General features: G+C 41.3%; 1 protein-coding gene across 1 annotated transcript in view; it reads right to left on the reverse strand.

Moving 5' to 3' along the window:
* Positions 1–19,193, reverse strand: part of LOC141015035 (ras-related protein Rab-26) — a 99,966-nt gene that overhangs the window by 38,207 nt on the left and 42,566 nt on the right. The window contains exons 3-4 of the mRNA XM_073488931.1: positions 16,709–16,750; positions 14,186–14,252 (exon numbers count right to left, since the gene is read on the reverse strand). Coding sequence (XP_073345032.1) covers positions 14,186–14,252; positions 16,709–16,750 — 109 coding nt within the window. The remainder of the gene's footprint in view (positions 1–14,185; positions 14,253–16,708; positions 16,751–19,193) is intronic.

Below are 19,193 nucleotides of genomic sequence, written 5' to 3' on the forward strand. Positions count from 1 at the left end.
TCGCCATTTAGATTTGCGGAGCTTAGATTTCCAGATCCTGCTGCGGACCTTAGAATGGCTGATTTCTTAACATTGTACAACCCCGACTGTTTTTGTAAATACACACACATTATGTTTTTGATACCTGCAAGACGCAAAGTAATATGAACCACAGCTTCCCAAAGTTTTTGGGAATCAGGGATATAAGTCACATCTGTCCAGGGACTGTCGGAATACAGATTGATAAACATCTTAATAACAAACTGCTCTGTCAAACTGCCTCTCTTTTGTAGCATCAATGGCTGGATGTCAGTTTGTGAAAATCACTCGAATGCTTGTCAGGTAGTGATTCGTGTCATGATTTGTTGCCAAAGCCTCAAGAACAAGAGCTTTTGGAGCTGAAAGAGGAGAAAATCATGGGGACAAACTTCTAAAAAGTCTTCCACTGTTAGGCAAAGTGCTGAGGTCTACCATTTACCACCACATTAGTATTACACCTGACTACATTACCACGCATGTGAATTCTAATTACCTCCAAATGCGCCATTCTTCCACACAAGATAATATCACCTCAGGTGTTTTCTTGCACAAACAGGAGGGTGTGTATTGTAAGCCTTGTCAGACAGAAAAACTCATTACACCTACGAGGGCAATTGCAGCTCATTTTCTCAGCTGGATCAACCTTCACTTGGAAGAATTAGCCGAAGCTAATTACCGCCGCAGCACCTCTCCTCCTCCTACTGCATGTAATCCCTCCCGCTATCTCCTCCTTTACTTACATTTCAATCCATCCTCATTCCTACACTTTTTTTCCCCTAACCCCTACATATACCTCCACCCCTCAGCTGCAGCTTCATTTTCACCAGTCTACTTCGGATTAAGTCCCCTAGTTGTTTATTCCAGCCTGACAAGTCCGTGAAGGGTGTTTAATGAGTTGTAATCACCGTGAGCGTGGTCTGTCTCTGTCACACAAGGAAAACACAGAGAGGTGGAGACACAGGAGGGAGGTGTAAAGAAAAAGAGACAGAAGGAGAGAGAGATATCACCTGCCCCACGAGTTAATTTCCTTTTGCGTGGCTCCTGTGTTTATCAGCCTCCAGAAGAGAGGAGTAAACCACAAGGAGTTTCTTTCCTTCACCCTCCCCTAATCCAATTACATTGTGCCAAGAGCACAAGACAGACGAAGCTGGAGAACTTTCGCACAGCTGCAGAGTTTTATTATCACGGGCAGTTACAATGTAGTTGCCAAACAGAATAAACAGACAGGACTAACAACTTTGAGACAGATTTAGCAATCCTACTAAAACACTGTGGGACTCACAAAGGACAGCTGTGGCTCAGGAGGTAGAATGGGTCCACCAGTAATTGGAAGGTCGCTGGTTCGATTCCCCAGCTCATCTGGCTGCATGTCGAAGTATCCTTTAGCAAGATAGTGAAACCCAAATTGTTGTTGTGTTTACGTATCATGCGGCCCAAAGAGCGTGCACACTAGACTTCCACAGGGCGTGTGGCTAACTTCTGGTTTAGCCCTCCTCCGCTAACTTGAATGGGAATAAAACAATTTAATGGTGCGGCTCTTCTACTCTATCAAAATGTTGTTAAGTCACAGTATGCAAGTCATTTTTGGAGATTTGGATGCTCCAAAAAAGTTTATCCAGTGTTTTATAGATGCTTATTTCACAATGTAAGCTCTTAGCACAGTCTTGTCCAAGTGTACATCACGTGACTTTGTATTACACTGCAATGGCTTTAAAGCTGAGCAATGTTTCTTGGGGCTTGGTTCATACAAAGTGTGGTCTGAGCATGTTTGAAGGCAAAGGTGGTTCTGAATGGCCACCAAAAAGCTATCATCTTCCATCAAGCAGAGTGGTTTGATCAAATATTCATTAAAATGAGGATAACAGCGCACAGGCTCTCCTCAAAGGCATTCATGGTGTCAGAAGTAGTTGAGTTAATAATGGACAAACAAGGCTTCAGAGAAAGTTCATCTCCTGCCTATTTACCAGGTGTGTTGAAGTCATCGCTTCACGATTATCAGATTGGGAATGCTACAGGAATTGTTGCATGCAGCCTGTTGAATTACCCTGTCACCTTTTAGACGCTGTTCAGTTATCCAACAGTACTTCATTTAAAACGTTCTGACCTCCCATACTTACAAGCTTTCCTTGAACTTAAAACCAAGTCGTGACTTTTTCAATGACCACAAACTTTCCCTCACCTTATGTCCAAGTACCAGGTACTAAACCTTAGCCATACTAGTTGCTTTATCAACCATGCCCAAGAACCTTACCTACATCTGACCAAGGTCGTCGGCATGGCTCTATTGTTGGTGAGTCGATCAGTTTACCACTTTGATTCAGACTGAAATACCTCAACAACTATTGGATAGATTTCCATACAATGTTGTGGAGACATTCATGATGCCCTGAGGATGAATCCTACTGACTTTGGTGATGCCCTGCTTTTTCCTCTAGTGCCACCAGCAGGTCAAAACTTTATTTTATCTTGTGCAGTATCTCCTTAACTACTTGATGGGTTGCTATATTATTTTGTGCAACATTAATGGTTCCCAGTCAATGTATTCTTGTCTCTTTGGTGATACTCTGGATTGCTAGCCCCACCAAGACGTTAACATTTGTGGTTTTCAGTGAAAGGCCCCAACAACTATTGGATGGATTGCTGTGAAATTGTGAGTCGTAATCACATTGGTGTTCCCATGACTTTACATCTAGCTGGATCGTCAGGTTAAAAATTCAAATTTGTCCAATACGTTTGTCATGACTCTCAAAAACAAAGACATTCACATCAGCCTTATCTTATGTGTTTAGAGCTAATAATAATATGTAGGCATGCTACCACGATGAACTAATGATGGTGACGTGATTAGCATTAAACCTGCTTGATGTCATCCAGACATTGATGTCTTTGTGAGCAAACTCTCCCAACAGCAATTTGTTTAAAACACAAGTGAGGACTTTCCCTAACCTTAACCAACTACTTCTTATTACAAAGTTCAGAAAATGCCCATAGATAGTATTTTGTAATTTACGTGACAGGGCCTTTTTGGTATACCTTTTTGCACTTTTTTTTCAAATTAATTTACATTCATGTTTTTGCTTGATATATAGTATTTTCAATTAACAGGGACACATTTATTAAATTTAAATGTCAAGTATGTAATTTCTGGGGTCTCTCAAGAGAATTATAGCAACAGGTGACCAAATGAAATGCACTGTTACCTTGAATAAAATTTAAATTTCCCTGGATTTGAAGAATAATGTGCACAATTTAATAAACTATAACAGGGTTGTGTCGAGTCGTTTTTAGACATTTGAATGCAGAAATGTTAAATATATCTTTAAAATGACCCTCTGCTCTATGTTTTTAGAAAAACGAACAATAAAATGTTCACCTCCAGGCCTGACCCAAATGCAACTCGCCAACACACCATATTACACACAGAATATTAATCGACATTGTGAGCCACTTCAACCTTGACTATCAAAGTTCATACAGGAAGTCCTGAGCAGGACGAGATTTAGTTTGATGGAGTGAAGTGATCCATAAAGAGCGCAGCCATCCATCATCTCTCAGATGATAATCTGCGTCAATAATGACTGGCCGACCTTGGCTGCTCTCCTTCCAGTGAGTCATAAACAAGTCATGCATGCATAAAAATTTAAACAGACATTGACCTGCATATGGCCATGGGGTATGTTTTGATTGTTGACTTTTAGGTTTCGCAAAATAATGATCCTGAAATCAGACCATCCAGTCAACCTTTATTTGATGGGGTGACAAAAAAGAGAGACAGGAAAACACAGGGGGAGAGAGAGAGTGATGGTAGGCATAGGAGGCTCCCGAGAGAAATTACAACTGGAATGTCAAGGTTTTACTACCAGGGCGCCCCGGCGTCTTTCAAAAAGGAGCACAAGAAGCAAAAGAGAACAAAAATGTCATCAAAATTTGTCTAGTTATATAATAACTTCCATTCCTTTATTGAAAGCTGTAGTTCCTAGTTTGCATATTTAAGTCCTCCTCCAGTCATAAATGTGTTTGTCCTCTGGTTCCTACAGTTAAATGTTTGAGATTCACTGTGTAGAACGATGTATGTGCAGTTTGACACGAGAAGGCACTTAAAGCAATAGTTAAACATTTATGTTCATTTGCTTTAGTTAGATGAGAAAACTGATACCACTTTTATGTCTGTTACTGTTCACCCTGCTGCCATCTGGCAAAAGATAGATTATCCGCTGCTGTACCACCAGACTACAGAGCAGCTTCATTCCCCAAGCTGTGAAACTCAATTCCTCCTCCACTGTATAAAACGCTGTATGAAATAGTTTGTTTGTCTTGTTGTTTCTCTAAAGGGAACTCATTTTCAATCCACAACCCTGCTGTTGTAAAATGACTACTACACAAACCTTTAAACTATTTTAAACTAAAGCCTGGAGATAGTTAGCTTAGCTTAGCATTAAGACAGGAAACAGGGGGAAAGAGCCTGCCTCTGCAGAGATATAAAAGAAAAATCTGCCGACGTCTCACTTATGTTGCGTCTGTTTAATTTATACAAAAACCAAAGTGTAAGAAGGACATGGTCTGATTTACGCTATTTTCGGCACCATTTCTTGGTTGGGCGCAGTGACCTCTTGAAATCCTAACCAATGGAGAGTCCAGGACACCAGGCTAGCAAAAAAAAAAAAAAAAAAAAACTTCAACACTTAAACACAAGAAAATATAACACGTGTTCATTTGTAAAGTTTAGCGGTGAGGGATTTTTTTTTTTAAACTAATGTCCAGAGACAGACTCACTGTGTTCCCCTATTTCTGGTATTTTTGCTATGTTAAAGTGGTCATATTATGCTTTTTTTTATTTTTAATTAAAGTATGTAAACCTATTCTACTAGGGCCCCCAAATAAAAGTATAAACCAGAAAATTAGCATAATATGACCTCTTTAAGATGGTCACCTGCTGGCTCTGGCTTCATATTTAGCATACAGTGGTATGGAGTTTATCAATCCTGTTCCTGATGGCCCCCTGCCCTGCATGTTTTAGATGTTTCCCTGCCCCATCACACCTGATTCAAATTATCAGATAGTCACCAAGCTCTGCTCAAGACTGACAACAACCCATTCATTTGAATCAGGTGTTTTGGGCCAGGGAAACGTCTAAAACATGCATCCACTGAGCACATTTAGCTGACAAAAATATAATAAATGCAGTACTTTTTGTGTGGCACATCTAAATGGTGGTATTTCCACTTCTGAGTGCTTTGAGTGGTTTCAGAAGACACTTTTAAAGACTGATTTACATGCATGCACACTACAAGTCCTGACAGAAAATTTCCATCAAATTTCAAATTCCATGTAAGCATCAGCAGCCACCCTCCTGCTCCATTACTTCCTTGAAAATTAAAAGCACCCCTAAGATTACTCCACACTACACTAATGAAAAACCAGTGTGTGTATGTCTGTGTGTGTGATATCTGACTGATGAGATTCGCTTTTTTTCCTTCAGGCATGTTGCTGCCCCGGCCTTAATGTTACCGCACGACCAAATGAGAGTGAGCGTGTGGAATTGCTACCAGCGTGCCCTCCTTACATCACCTACGTTATTCCTGTGATAGTTCAAGCAGCAGTTGTCATTTCTACCTCTTCTCCTGGCTAAGCACGGCCGCGCTCCATGCTACGGTCTCCATTTCCCAAAGTGGTGGATCAATCACGACGACAAGCGATTACTACATTCCCCAGGCGTCGTGACAGGAGAATCCATTAATATACTGCATCAAGCCAGTCTTCTCAGCTAAACGTTGAAGAGAAATGAGCAGGTAAAGCATGTGAAATGTGATGGCTGGATCGATATTTGAAGACGAGGGGGTGAGCTGAGGTACAGATAAGTTTGATGGAGTGTATAGGCAGGCAGATACATTTGCATGTTCACACACCCCTCCTCTCTGCTCACTTCACACAGATGTCGAAGAATAAAACCTCAAAAATGTCTTTGACTGACCTTGCACATCCGTTTAATGTGCAGGAAGAAAGTCAGTAATAGTGTGTCTGTATGTTTTTGCGTGCACGTGTGTGTGTGTGTGTGTAAGAAAAAGACCCAGACAGAGTTTGATGATGGATCGCACAGCTCAAAGCCCTCCAAGTAGCAGAGCCCTCGACGTTTTGTTTCCAATTGCCGTTTCTCCTCTTCTCCATCCATTTCCCCCCTTCCTTCCCTTTCTCTTCCCCTCCATCTTTTCTACCATTTCTCTCGCCCCTTCAAACTTTCTCCCCTCAGCTATTGATCATCGCTCCCTCTGCAGCTGTCCATCCTGTTTCACCCTCACAAGCTGCCCATGATGGAGGCTCACAGTTGCTCATTAGTGATGAAAGCGGAGACATGAGAAGACGGAATAGAGGGAATAAAAAATGATGAAGGCAGGGTGGGATGAGCGGAGACATAATTAGGTAATGACACTGATTTAATATGCAATAAATGTTGCGTCTGTGGCTCCAACACTTGTTTTCTATGTTCCTGCATTATTTTTGTCACAGCTCAATTCAGCCATGTTGGTGGCATTTTAACACTGAGAGTCAAGGACAGGTTGTTCAATAACAACATAAAACTAAATGTTATTCCATAAGGACTTTAGTTATTATTGAAGGTTATACATCAATAATATGGATCTTACAAAACAGAGACTGACTAGTGAGTAGCTATGTTCTATAGAGCGCTACCCATTACATGTGAAGAACCTGGAGCCTTTTTAACACACATTATGTACTTTCTCGCACTAGAGGTCTTTCAATAAAACACAACAAAAGACGTAAGTAGTGTGGGGTCATGGGAGTTGTTGTCTTGTTCGCCTACTTCCTTCCCCACTCTCTGACCCTCACCTGGAAGTTAAAGCGACAGGTGAACAAATGAAATGCACTATAAACCTTGAGGAAATGTCAAGGAAAAAGAAAAATAAGACATACTTCATTATTCCCTTTACTGAGAAATTCAGTTTTTTTTCACTCTGTTGATACTTCTTTGACATACACAAGCCTGAATAGCAATATCAGTTCAGGGTCGTTCAATTCACTGACAAAAAATTACAACTTGCTAGAACAGATAGTACTCTGTGTGTAGGCTACGCATTTTCACAATCAATGAATGTACGAATCACTCTAGGCCTGCAGCAGTGTGTATAAAAATAACCACCATCATTTTTTGTCATAGTCACAGGGAGCTACTGCAGAAGAGCAAAAGAGCCACAAGTTGCTGACCCCTGGACTAGTCCAAGCAGGTCTTGAACCAGCAACCCTCCGGCCCCCAAGCCAAGTCCCTGTGGACTGAGCTACTGCTGCCCTGGAAAGAGAATAATGCATGTAAACAACTCAACAAGATACATAACTAATGTCTAATCGTTTTCAAACATTTTAATGCAGAAGTGTTAAAGATTATATGTTTAAGACAGCAGAAAGTTACCCATGGGGCTGCAACTTTTAAAACTATATTTGATTACATTTTTGCAAATCTGCACCAATAAAAGTACGCCGAATATGTTGGTTACAAGTTGGTTATAAGAAGCGTCTTTCGTTGCACGATTTCTTATTGCCTTAATGGCCATGACAATGAACATCGGAGGTAATGATACCCAGAAAGTGCACGTCGTAATAAATCTAAAAATATGTTGATCATGTCCACAAACCGCATCCGAGTCACAGCCCGTCTCTGCTCTTACCTTACTCACTAAACTCAGGTTCCACGGAGGAATCAAGCAGTTGACGTTTCCTGCTAAAACAGAACCTGACCCTGTTTTACTGATGTGAGCTCTCAAAACTCATGAGCTTCACCCATCCAAAAACAACATTGTCATTTGCGTCATAACCAATGGTAGAAAAAAAACACCCTCACTCACAGGGCTTGAAGACGTCATCCAGATGTACCGCACAGCAGGTCAGTGTTAAGATCTGACTGAAGGTGATGGTCTGATGGTGAAGATGCCATTAAGTGCCATGACGCCATGCTGAGTACGATCTTTGCATGCTTGGAGAACTATAACACCTTGGATACTGCCCATAAGGAGGAGGAGAAGACTAAAATCCTTATCATAGGGCTTCAAAGGACCTTTGACTTAACCAACGCTACTTTATTTCTATCCCAAATTAAGAATGCAGAAAGAGGAGGTGCCCTAGTGACTACACGGTGCCTGACCTGTATAATGGCCACGTCTGGTCCATGTATCTGAAGGACAGGATCACTGCTTCGGGTTTTAAAGTACCTTAAGTGCCTCAATGAGCTGTATGTCAGCAGCTCCAACTCCTGACTATGTTGGTGAGCAGGCCAAATCAGGTCAAACTACAATTTACTAACTGAACCAGCCCCTTTCACCTCACATGTTATCTTTGCCTCACATCTCTCTCAATGCCTCCCCTTTAACTCTCCAGCGCTCCCTGGGGATGCGAGCCTGGCGGTTTTGAAAGCCTCTGAAATAGATCAATTAAATGAGACACTGAAATATTAAACGCCAATCCTCTTGCCGTTTTCATGACTTCCAAATTCAATAAATCATTACAGCAATCCTTTTAACATTAAATTTGTTTATTATAAAAAAAAAGAACACTGCCAATCATCCTGACTTGGAGGGCGCTCTAAAGTACACAAAACTAAATTTTTACACAAACTATTGACCTATTTTGAAGAGCAGACAATCATTAGATCACGCTAAGGCCATTATAGGAATATTTTACAGAAATATCAAGAAATTATACACGTGGGATGCCCCAGTAGGTCAGTTGGTAGAGCTCACACACCCTATACCAAAAGGTCCTTACCACAGCGGTCAGCCTGTCACTATCCAAAATAAGGCAAAAGGCACAAAAGAAACAGAAAAGAGAAATCATGTACTGTACACGTCTGTGTTGGTTGGTCGGTCCAACACTTTGGTGCAGACTAAAATATATTTTGGATGGATTGGTATTAAACTTTGCACAGTTATTCATGTTGCACAGAACATGAATCATAATGACAGGATGACAGACATCATGTCATTATGCACAAGAAAGCCATCAGTGCCATCATGAAGTTGACATTATGTGGTTTTCGAGTGCTGAGCTCTTGGCAACCGTTGGATGGATTACCATGAAAATCTGATCCAGACATTTGCGGCCTTTGTAAAGTTTGCACTGATACTTTTGTTTAGGATGAAGTGCCTGCCAAACTGGAGCGCCCTGGTAGCCAAATGGTTACTGTGCACCGTTTCCAAGTCCACGTATTATAAGCTACTTTTTTCCTCTGAAGTAGCTTACAAATATTGATAGAGGAGCGTTGCATTTTTTTGGCCTTGTTTCTAAAGTGTAGTTGCTTATACTTGCTTGCTCTATTGTGAGATGTATATTTTTTACTCTCACAAGATCTGACAACATGTCAGTGCATGCTAAATGGCCATAACTGTCACCAATTCGATTCCAGCTTGTGATCTTTGTTGTGTGTCGTACCCCTCTCTTTCGCCCTCAGAGAAATGACCAACAAATGGCTTGCAATTTTGTCAAAACACATAATAAATTATTGGTCATATTTGCAGTAAATTTGCAGTGACTAGCCGAAGAATTTACGGCTATGTCGAATTCCCAGGGATTGGCAAGCACAACACTGACTGATCATTCGCTTCACAATGACTGCTAAAGATAAAAAACTAATTTTGGACCTCAACTTTTTTCTTTGTTTTGTTTGTAGCCTCACAGAGCTTCTAGCATGACCATAGATTCTTAGATTGTTTGTTTTCCTCTTCCTCTACACATATCAGTTACTGTCTAATATAATTAGTAATAAACATAAGTAATTAACATTATAACTGTGGTGTGTGGTTTCTAAGCCATAACACCCCTGCTCACCCCCACAGGTAACAAAGAGAAGGCGATGAAGGCCATTACGGAGAAATGAAGCCGCCAAAGCACCTCATTCTGAACAATACAGCTCGAACAACCCTTTTAATCACAAACCACCATTTGGAGCAGTCATCTGTAATGCAGCCATTACCTGCGCCATGAAATCTATTAACTCTGCAATTCACTTTCTTTAAAATTCATCACATTGGCTCGTTTTCTGCGATAACGTAATGGGAAAGGACATCGGAGGTATTATATATCGAGCTGAAATGTCTGTCATTTGCTAATGTGACATCTGTGTTACAAAGTGACTGATCACACTGAGTCAATGTGAGTGACGGAGCTTTTTTCAGGGATAGCAATTCCTGTGATCAGGAATTTCACAATGCCGCTCAGTAACGACGTGCACGCACATCATTTGTCTTAAAGGATAAGTCCATGCAGAGTCTCTCTTCCATCACCTGAGCACTCTTGAAAACCTTGACTTCCACTTTTCTTTAATTCCTCTGTTCTTGTTATAGTGCGCTGCCTTTTACTGAGGCATGATGCTACTTCTATTGAAAGCTCTATAATGGTTTCGCTAAACCCTTTTATTCACCCTGCTCTCTCTCCCTACATTAGTTGAATTGTACCTCCTGCCATTTGTCTGCACAGTGCTTCCAGCCTTAACCAACTTGGGGAGTTGAAGGCTAGTTGCATATTTGAACCCGTTTGACTGCTTTGTTCCTCTGGACCTTGTGTTTCCTCTCTTGATTCAATAGATTGAGTTTATGTGACTTAATATTTCTCCATCTTTCACCCTCCTCTGCTAATGCCTGCATCAGGTTTATATCTCTCTCACTATCCCTTCTCTTATTTTACATTTCTGTCCCTCTCTTTCCTGTCCACCCCCCTCATGCTCCTCGTCTCCCCCACAAAGTCTGCTTTCCACTTTTTTGAACGCCCCGTGGTTTCGCTCCATGTGGTGGAAATGACAAACTGTCAGCTCCACTGGGGGAAAGGAGGGGGGGAGGAGGAGTCTGTGGCTTGTTTCTGGACTCAGCTGGACCTTGCACAGCGCCCTGTACACCAGATGGGCCTGGCAGATTGCACTGGGCTCGCTGCAACCACCAGCTCATTTGCACTGATTGTCTGGATCTTCTTGCTTTCTCATTAAAAGCCTAATGGCAGCCAAGATTGGGGTCAAAGCTGAATAAAAGATACATCAATAGCTGTCCTGGGGCAAAGTATCACTTTAAGCAGCACTGTCGCCAGGATATAATATTAGCAGTTCAGGTTCCTGTAAACCACACATACATCCAGCTTTATATGTGTCATACGTCACCATATTGATATTTGTGAAGAAACTTATCATACCGCAATCACATTTTATTTTTATTACCTGACTTTCACATTGACAAGGCTGTCAAACTGGTGACCGTAGTCTGTGTTTTAGTAAGCATGGAACCACCGGATATTTTTAAAGAGAACTCGTACCAAAAGTTGGTATTGAACTTAAACTGTGCCTTGGTACAGTCAAGCTTAATGAAGCAAAGTTTGGTTTATGTGGTTATGATATCAACCACTCTACACAATAACAGCAGAGCTCTGGAAACACATTGGCATCGCTACATCAAAGTCCAGCAGGCCAAGAAGCATATCAGCAGTCAGACAATCTGACAAGTTGTTAAACAACACAAGAGTTCAGCCCATTATCGTGAGCACTTTTTGGAGGTAAAACTAAGTGAGCACCCTCAAAATGTACAAAATGAACAGGAAAACTATATGTGCACACAACCATTTGACTTCTTTCTCGACATTTTCTGCATTCCCACATCTTGACAACTTACAGGTTGAGTGCAATGGCAATATTACTCAAAGGAATGACAGCCAAAACCTCAGTGATTTATATTTCGTCTCCATCTCAGCTGCCAAGCTTTCAATGCTGTGATGTCTTTTCTTACACACTCTCTGAATCAGTGAGCACTGAGTGATGCTGAGTATACATCAGCCCCCAACAGAGAGCAACAGCCCACAAGACAGACTTTTATTCACAAGAAACAACAATAGATTATGACTCATTTGTTGTACAATCATCTATTTTAGCCTAAGGAGTGACATAACCGGCAGTCAGGAGGTGTTCCTGTTTCTCTGACAAATTGATGGCCGGTCGCTCACTTGACATTTTCATCAAAACTTGTGGACAGTGTTCAATTCAGCACCTTATGTGCCTAAATCTTTTTCCTAACTCATAGCAGATGGCAGTTGAGCTGTGTGGTGGCAGCAAACTTTGGCTGTAGTGAGGAGATCCAAAGAAATATCTGTAAACGAGAGCAGAGCATATGTGCTTTGCTAATGTTTCATGTAGGGATGAAAAGAATAGCAAACACTAGCAAGCAAAATGTAAGTCTACATAATTAGTGATTCTCTGGCGATTGTATGGATATATGGTCTGATACCATGGTCTGGTTAAATGCTTGATTCTGATTGGCTGCAGGGTCTCAATTAATTCCTAATATACAGACACTTATGGAACTAAACTCAACTGTCTGTTCACTTTCCTTAATTTGCAATTAATCTTGCTATTTCGGGCTGCGGCTGACAGAACACGTGACCTATCATTTGTTAATGAAAATCTTATATTGAGATATTCATTTGAGGACCATGACATGATATGGCTAGCTAGTGTTGTTTTAAAACATAGCATAAAATTATATTTACCTCGGTCAACCACACACAGTTACTGTCTTTGAACCTTGCTAGCACAACGTTAGCTTACTGGCTAATAGCTGAGCTGCAAGCTTCAATGAGCTGAGCGGACTCGTTTATCTCCTTTTGCTAGGTCGTATATAAGGTTTGTCCTATCTACTGGAGTAGTGAACAACGCTTCCATTGCATAATGACCTTATGGGATTGTCATGATTGTTCCAGGTATAAGTCAAACCCTCAGGTGTTCAGTTAAAAACTTTAGATTTTGATCATAAAATGCATGAAAATATAAATTAATGGTCTATTTTTTTTTTCTTTGGCAAGTGACAGTGACGAAAGCTGGATTGCTGAAGCCCTTTGAGGTTTCCATAATGCGACACACAGCTTGGTTCTGGCCTCCTATAATTGTCCATTAATTCCTGATAATGGACACCTTGTCAGGCTTTATCCCATACCTTTGAACCATTTACTCAAAGCTACCGACTTTATCCTCAATACAAGTTTTGAAATGATAAATCTTTGCCAGTGTTTCTCTCCGAAATGGATGTGTCGTGCTTCAGAATATAGATCTGCACTATAATCATTTAGTCTTTTCTTAGACATCCCACTTGCTCACTTCTACCTGTCGATGCTCAGACACGAGGCAGGGGCCTCCAACCAACCATTGGCTCGTTACGTCTCAAAGTCTGACTCACAAAAAAAAATGTCCATTAGTTCGCCAGAATTGACAGCTTTTGTGACAGCTGCATTCGGGTTGCTTCCTCTCCCCTGGTGCTGCCCGTCAGACTGAATGAGCTTTATTTAAAAGTCAGTAACAGACGGACAACTCGGAGGAGCTGGTCTGAAGCTCCCCGGGAGCCTTGTTAAAGATCAGCGAGGGTAAACTGTTGCACTGACAGATCAGAATAACGCCGGGCAACTGGCCAGCCACACACACACACAGACACACACGCATTTGTAGCCACGGATAACGTGAACACACATGTGATTTTTACATGTACACACTCATTTAAAACACATTTACACACAAATTTGTACCTGCATGCAATCACACGCAAGCACACACTCATACATAAAGATACAACAGGACCACGTACACAACAATCGCACATTAAGATGCTATCTGGTATGCTGCTGAACAGAACACTGCAAGTACAGCAGTGTGTACGTCTGTGCGTGTTCCAAAACACCTGCTCAGTCAGCTCGGCCTGAGGCACACTGCTGTCTGTACTCAGTGGGGTTGTTCGAGGTATAACTGCTACAAACACATACACACTCAGGCACACACACAGGGGAATAGCTCATGGCTGTCCCGCCACCCGCTGTGTGAGAGGCAGGCTCATTTTCCCACCCAGTGGTTAGCCTCTCGCTTAAGGGAACCTGCACATCACAGAGCCTCCGGCGAATGCTTTCACGCACACACACGTACCGGTCTATCAAATCAGCTGCAACCTGAGTGGTTTTTTTTTCGTTCCCAACAGGAAAGAGGGCGCAGCAGGGAGACTGCTGCTGTCAGTCACACATTTGTAGAAAACAAGGGCAATGAAACGTCAGTCAGAAAATTTTGTTTGTGTCAGGAGGAGATTAAAGGTAGAGGGAATAATGTCAGTCATAATCAAACAGGCTCACACTGACAAACACACAGGAGTCCTACCGTTAGCGTCGCGGTAGTAAGCATGTGTGACACTCCGGAAACGCTCCTGTCCAGCAGTGTCCCAGATCTACAAAAGGGAGGAACAAGAGTTTATCTTGATCATAATCATCACCATCAAGTAGCATAATATTTAGCCAACATGATCTTATGGGATGGTATATAAATAGCAGGCCACTTTTAAGAGCATTGCATGTGTCATATCATGCATTTTAAGCTGTTTGCTTGTCATCTGACAACATCCGCAGTTTATGAGTTTTGGACGTGCAGCAAAGGATGAATTCGGCTGACTTTTGTCATGTCACCTCTGTTTTCATTGTCACGTGACCTTCAGCACCATTGTGACATTAATAAAGACGTGGTCACAGTTTGTTTAGGTTTAGGTATTTAACTACTGGGTTAGGTTTAGGAAAAGACTGTTGTTTTGGTTAAAATATGTTAACTGGCTTTACTTATGTGACACAACTTACATCATGTACATGACACAAGCTAAATATGTTTAGCTAAGGACAAACAGTGGGGTCAAGATACTTCTATTTTACATCTGTTTCAAATGTCATGATATGTTGGTATTTAGTATTTGGTATTTCCTCCCTTTGCTTCAATGACAGCATGCACTCGACCTGGCAAGGACTCCACAAGTTTTTGAAAAACCTGATGACTCATGTTATCCCAGCATGATTTGACTGTGTTCCACAAAGCTTCTTTTCCTGACACAAAATGCTTGGCTTTCTCATTCTTCAAGTGCCCCCATAAATGTTTAATGCGGTTGAGGTCAGGTGACTGCGGAGGAAAGTCTTTGACAGACAGGACTGCTTGGTCTTCTTTGGCCCTGGGGTGGAGCCAATTCTGCGTAGGTGTCCAACTCCAGAGGAGGCAAAAACACTCCGAGACCTGTAATTTGCCGCCACCGTGTTACACTGTAGGTTTGAAACACTGTGGTATCATTCTCTCTCCTGTTCCAATCCTTGCATACACCCTTCTGTTACTGCCATAAACCTCTAACTTGCATTCATCATTAAATCAGACTTTTTTTTCCAGTCATCCACTGTGAAATTCTGGTATTTCTTAGCCCACCTCAAGCTTCTGGCCTTGTTTCCTCTCCTGAGAAGTGGTTTAGAAACTGTTACTTGTCCTCTGACACCACTACAAGGCAGCCTTCTGTTGACAGGACTTTTGCAGATGAAGCACTGTGTGTATCTCTCAGGGAACTAAGCGTGATGTATTGATCTTCTGATGGTGTGGTCACTTTGGGTTTGCCTGATCATACTTTGGATACAACTGATCCAGTTTCTGAAAGAATTTCATAGTTCCCCCATAGAAACCTTGAGTCTAGCCATGTTTTGATGTTGAGAAAGCCCCTCTTTGCTTAGAAAAACTATTGGACTAGTGACAGCTTCACTTTCTATGAATCCTCAAACCTTCTAATTGTATAAAGATTTATGTGAAAATATCAGAGATTTTCAATATGGTCTCAGACTAAGAACCAAAAGTGCTTTGATAACACACAAAATGACTTAAGACAACTGCACGTTAATCATACGTTTTTTGTTAATACCTGGCCCATTGAGCATGTCTGTCTTAGTGAACCAACTTGTTTTGGCTATGCTTAAACCCCTCCCTGTACAAAATCGTCAAAAAAGAAAAAAAAAAAAGATAGAAAACTATCATTGCAGTATTACCAAAAAAAAATTACAATGATGTCTACTCAGACCTCCGCCAAATTTGTGATGTCAGGGAACATTTCTAAGCACTCTCATGTCATTTGATCCAAGATCATTCTAACTACCACCCATCACACACCTAATGAAGTATTCTCTGTGCTGTTGTGTAATAACTTTGTAGACATCATGTTTACTTTTTTTGTATGAACACAGTCCAAACATGCATCATCGTTCTAACGTTGAATTAAAATGGGAGGAGCACCTCTAAGCCATCATAATGTAATGTTCTAATTCAACCATTTTGTGTTAAAGTTTTCAAGTAGTTAAAAAGTGCGTCAATGCCTGCAAGTTTCATTAAACTCCTTCCAAGGAAATCACTGGAATTATCACGATTGACAGATAGACTGATGGATGAACACAGATCCATTAAAGATGAGAAATATGATGGGGGACGGTGAACGTGAGTGTTGTGTAATTGAAGTGGAAAACTCATCAGACAGTATCTAATGCTGCTCTTGAACGTCGAGGATTCATCAGCATCTCTGTCTGTCCCTCGCTGATAACTTCCAGGCCTGATAATCTGATGGAAAGTCGGCTATTCCCTTTAGTGTCTTCAGTCAGGCAGAGCAGCAGGCTAATTGACTGATAGAGATTAACTAAGGCCTCATTAAGTCATCGTTTGGGCTCCCTCGCCCTCCCACAGCAGGCAATGAAGATGTATGGGAGGTATTTTCGCCATGGGAAACAGTTGCTGGTGATTTGTGCAGAACACAGACGTAAACTTGCCTAGACGAAAATGAGAGTAGACACTCCATTTAAATAGACTAAAAGATTATAGCTGGATCTATGTTGTAGTTCTCACCTGCAGCTTCACCTTCACAGCGTCGATGCTCATTACTTTATTCTGAAAGACAAAAGAAAAGCATAATGGAGAGAAGTTAAAAAACTCAAGGAAGTGATCACCGCTTCACACAAGTGAGTAAAAACAGCTATATAAACATTACAGAGGCATCAGAACCAGACTAAATGATGCTTTCAAGTGCTGCCAGGGAAATGGGAAGCTCTTTTCTAAAAGGAATACGTTTAGCAAGCGATTCCAGTGGCATAGAGATGTGTTATGGTCGGCTTTTTGTGACCACAGTTGGTGTAATAAGGGCTTGGCCTCTGCCGCGAGACGCTCTTTTATCACTAAGATGTTGTCGACACACTGTACTATCTCCTGTGCCGATGTACGCACACACACCTTTTGTTATGATGAAAACGTTTGTTTCAGGGAGTTGCATCATTTACCAATACCGTGGCTGCCAAGCAGTTTAACATAAAACACACACACACACACACACACACACAGTCAGGCACAATAGCTTTTCAATAGCTCTGCAATATCTTTTCATGAAGAAAAGACTTGGTTGTAGGGATATTTTTCAAAATAACACCAAGTTAATGGTCACCAGTTGCAGCTTCTCCGGCATTATTTTTCAACTATTCTAGTAGATGGAGAGAAGATCTAATTTTGCCATCTATCATTACAGGGGTTGAGATAAAATTGGCAAACAAGATGGATGAGTACACTGCCTCGGTCAGGACCCGGTGGGAATATCAGGAGCCCTGTCTAATGTGTTTCACCGAGATAAAGGCAGAAATGCGTCAAAGAAGCAGGTTTCCAGCTGTTGCAAGCAAAATTGTTCTTTCTCTGCATTCTAAACATGTTTTGTTATCCTGTTGTGAAATGTGAACTGCTCAGCATACATCACTGCCCATCAGATGCTTGCTGGGATGCCACTGCTGTGCTTGATGATCATCCCTAGGCGCTTCATACATTTGCTCCATCCTGACAGTCATCCAATATCTTCCTCTTGGGACAAAGTATAACAGGATGGTAGAATATTTGCATGCAAATGCTAAGGTTGCATGCACTCTAATGTTCCCCAGTTGATTAGACCACCAATTTGCTATTCAGTAACCTGCTTTCTGTCTCTGTGGGGCAAAAGACGAAGACAGAGAGAGCTCTCCGACTGCACGAGCAGAATCAGTTGTGGGGTTTTTTTGTTGCAGAAGAAAAAGTCAGTTCATACAATGAGTCACTGGGAGATTTTAGAAACCCCTTAATGGGAAGATGATGGCTTCAAGAGAGGAAAATTCTGAAATTAGCACAATCAAAGCTTAAATCGACCGTTCGCTAACCGCTTCCCAGAGCAGCGATTGTCCAATCCTAGCATAACTGAATTGGTTTGGCTTTCTCCATTCAGTACGCTGAGGCAGTGTGCATTAGGCTCTAGTAAGAGTGATATACACCATCGTAATAGCTTAGAGGTGCCGTTATTCTAGCCTTGTCAAATAAAACCCAAAAATGAAAGTGTGAAGAATGGATTACAAAATGTCTTTATTGACTTAAATTAAAACTAACTGGTTTATCACCCTTAGTGGGAAACGATCTTTACATCCTCACCTACAACTCCAATTCCAAAACTGTTGGGAAGCTTATTCTGAACTGATGATGTCAGCAAGAAGTTTCAAACAAGTCGGGACAGGGGCAACAAAAGACTGAGAAAGTTATGGAATGCTCTAAAAACACCTGTTTGAGATGATTCAACAGGTAAACAGGTTAACTGGTAACAGGTATTATGATTGTGTATCAAAAGGGCAGCCCTGAAAGGCTCAGTCTTTCACAAGCAATGACGAGGTGAGGTTTACTACTTTGTGAAAGACTTGAATGCACTCTGGAACAATTTATAAAACCATTCTGTCTTTATTGATGTCTTATAAAGCGTCCGACCCTTTTAGGAATCTGTTCTGCCATTATCTCAAATTAAGGTTACAGAATATGCTTTAAAAAATCTATGTTCACGACTAGTCAGTCCACTGGAAAGTATCTCCCTACTGTGTGGAAGTCCAGGATGTTATCAAAATTTAGTCTAACGTTAGCCTCCGTGTCCTGCGGAACAGCCGCAGCAGGTGCTACCCGTGATAGTGTTTCATTTTCCAAACATCTCCGTAAGTCTTATCTTGTGTAATGTAAAAGTAAAAGACTCTTTTTGAAAATAAGCAGTTTGAACTTGGGCTGGGAGTGGGAACTCTGTCACCATTATTACTGTAAACTGCATATGTGCCATGTGAGAATGGAAAGCTTAGCAGGAAGGGTAACAGTGAGGCGGGCGGGGATTAGTGAACAGTCAATTTCACATGAGAATTGAGAATCTATGATAAGAACAGCCATCAAGGTATTTCCCCTTATCGGTAGCTTTAACATGAAGTGCATGTCACCACACTGTGAGTCAAGAATGTAAAACTATATGGATAAATATGCTGAATGTTTAGAATATTTCTGTATGTATGTCCTTCCCGAG

The sequence above is a fragment of the Pagrus major genome, chromosome 20 (assembly GCF_040436345.1).
Source record: "Pagrus major chromosome 20, Pma_NU_1.0".
Classification (NCBI taxonomy): Eukaryota; Metazoa; Chordata; class Actinopteri; order Spariformes; family Sparidae; genus Pagrus; species Pagrus major.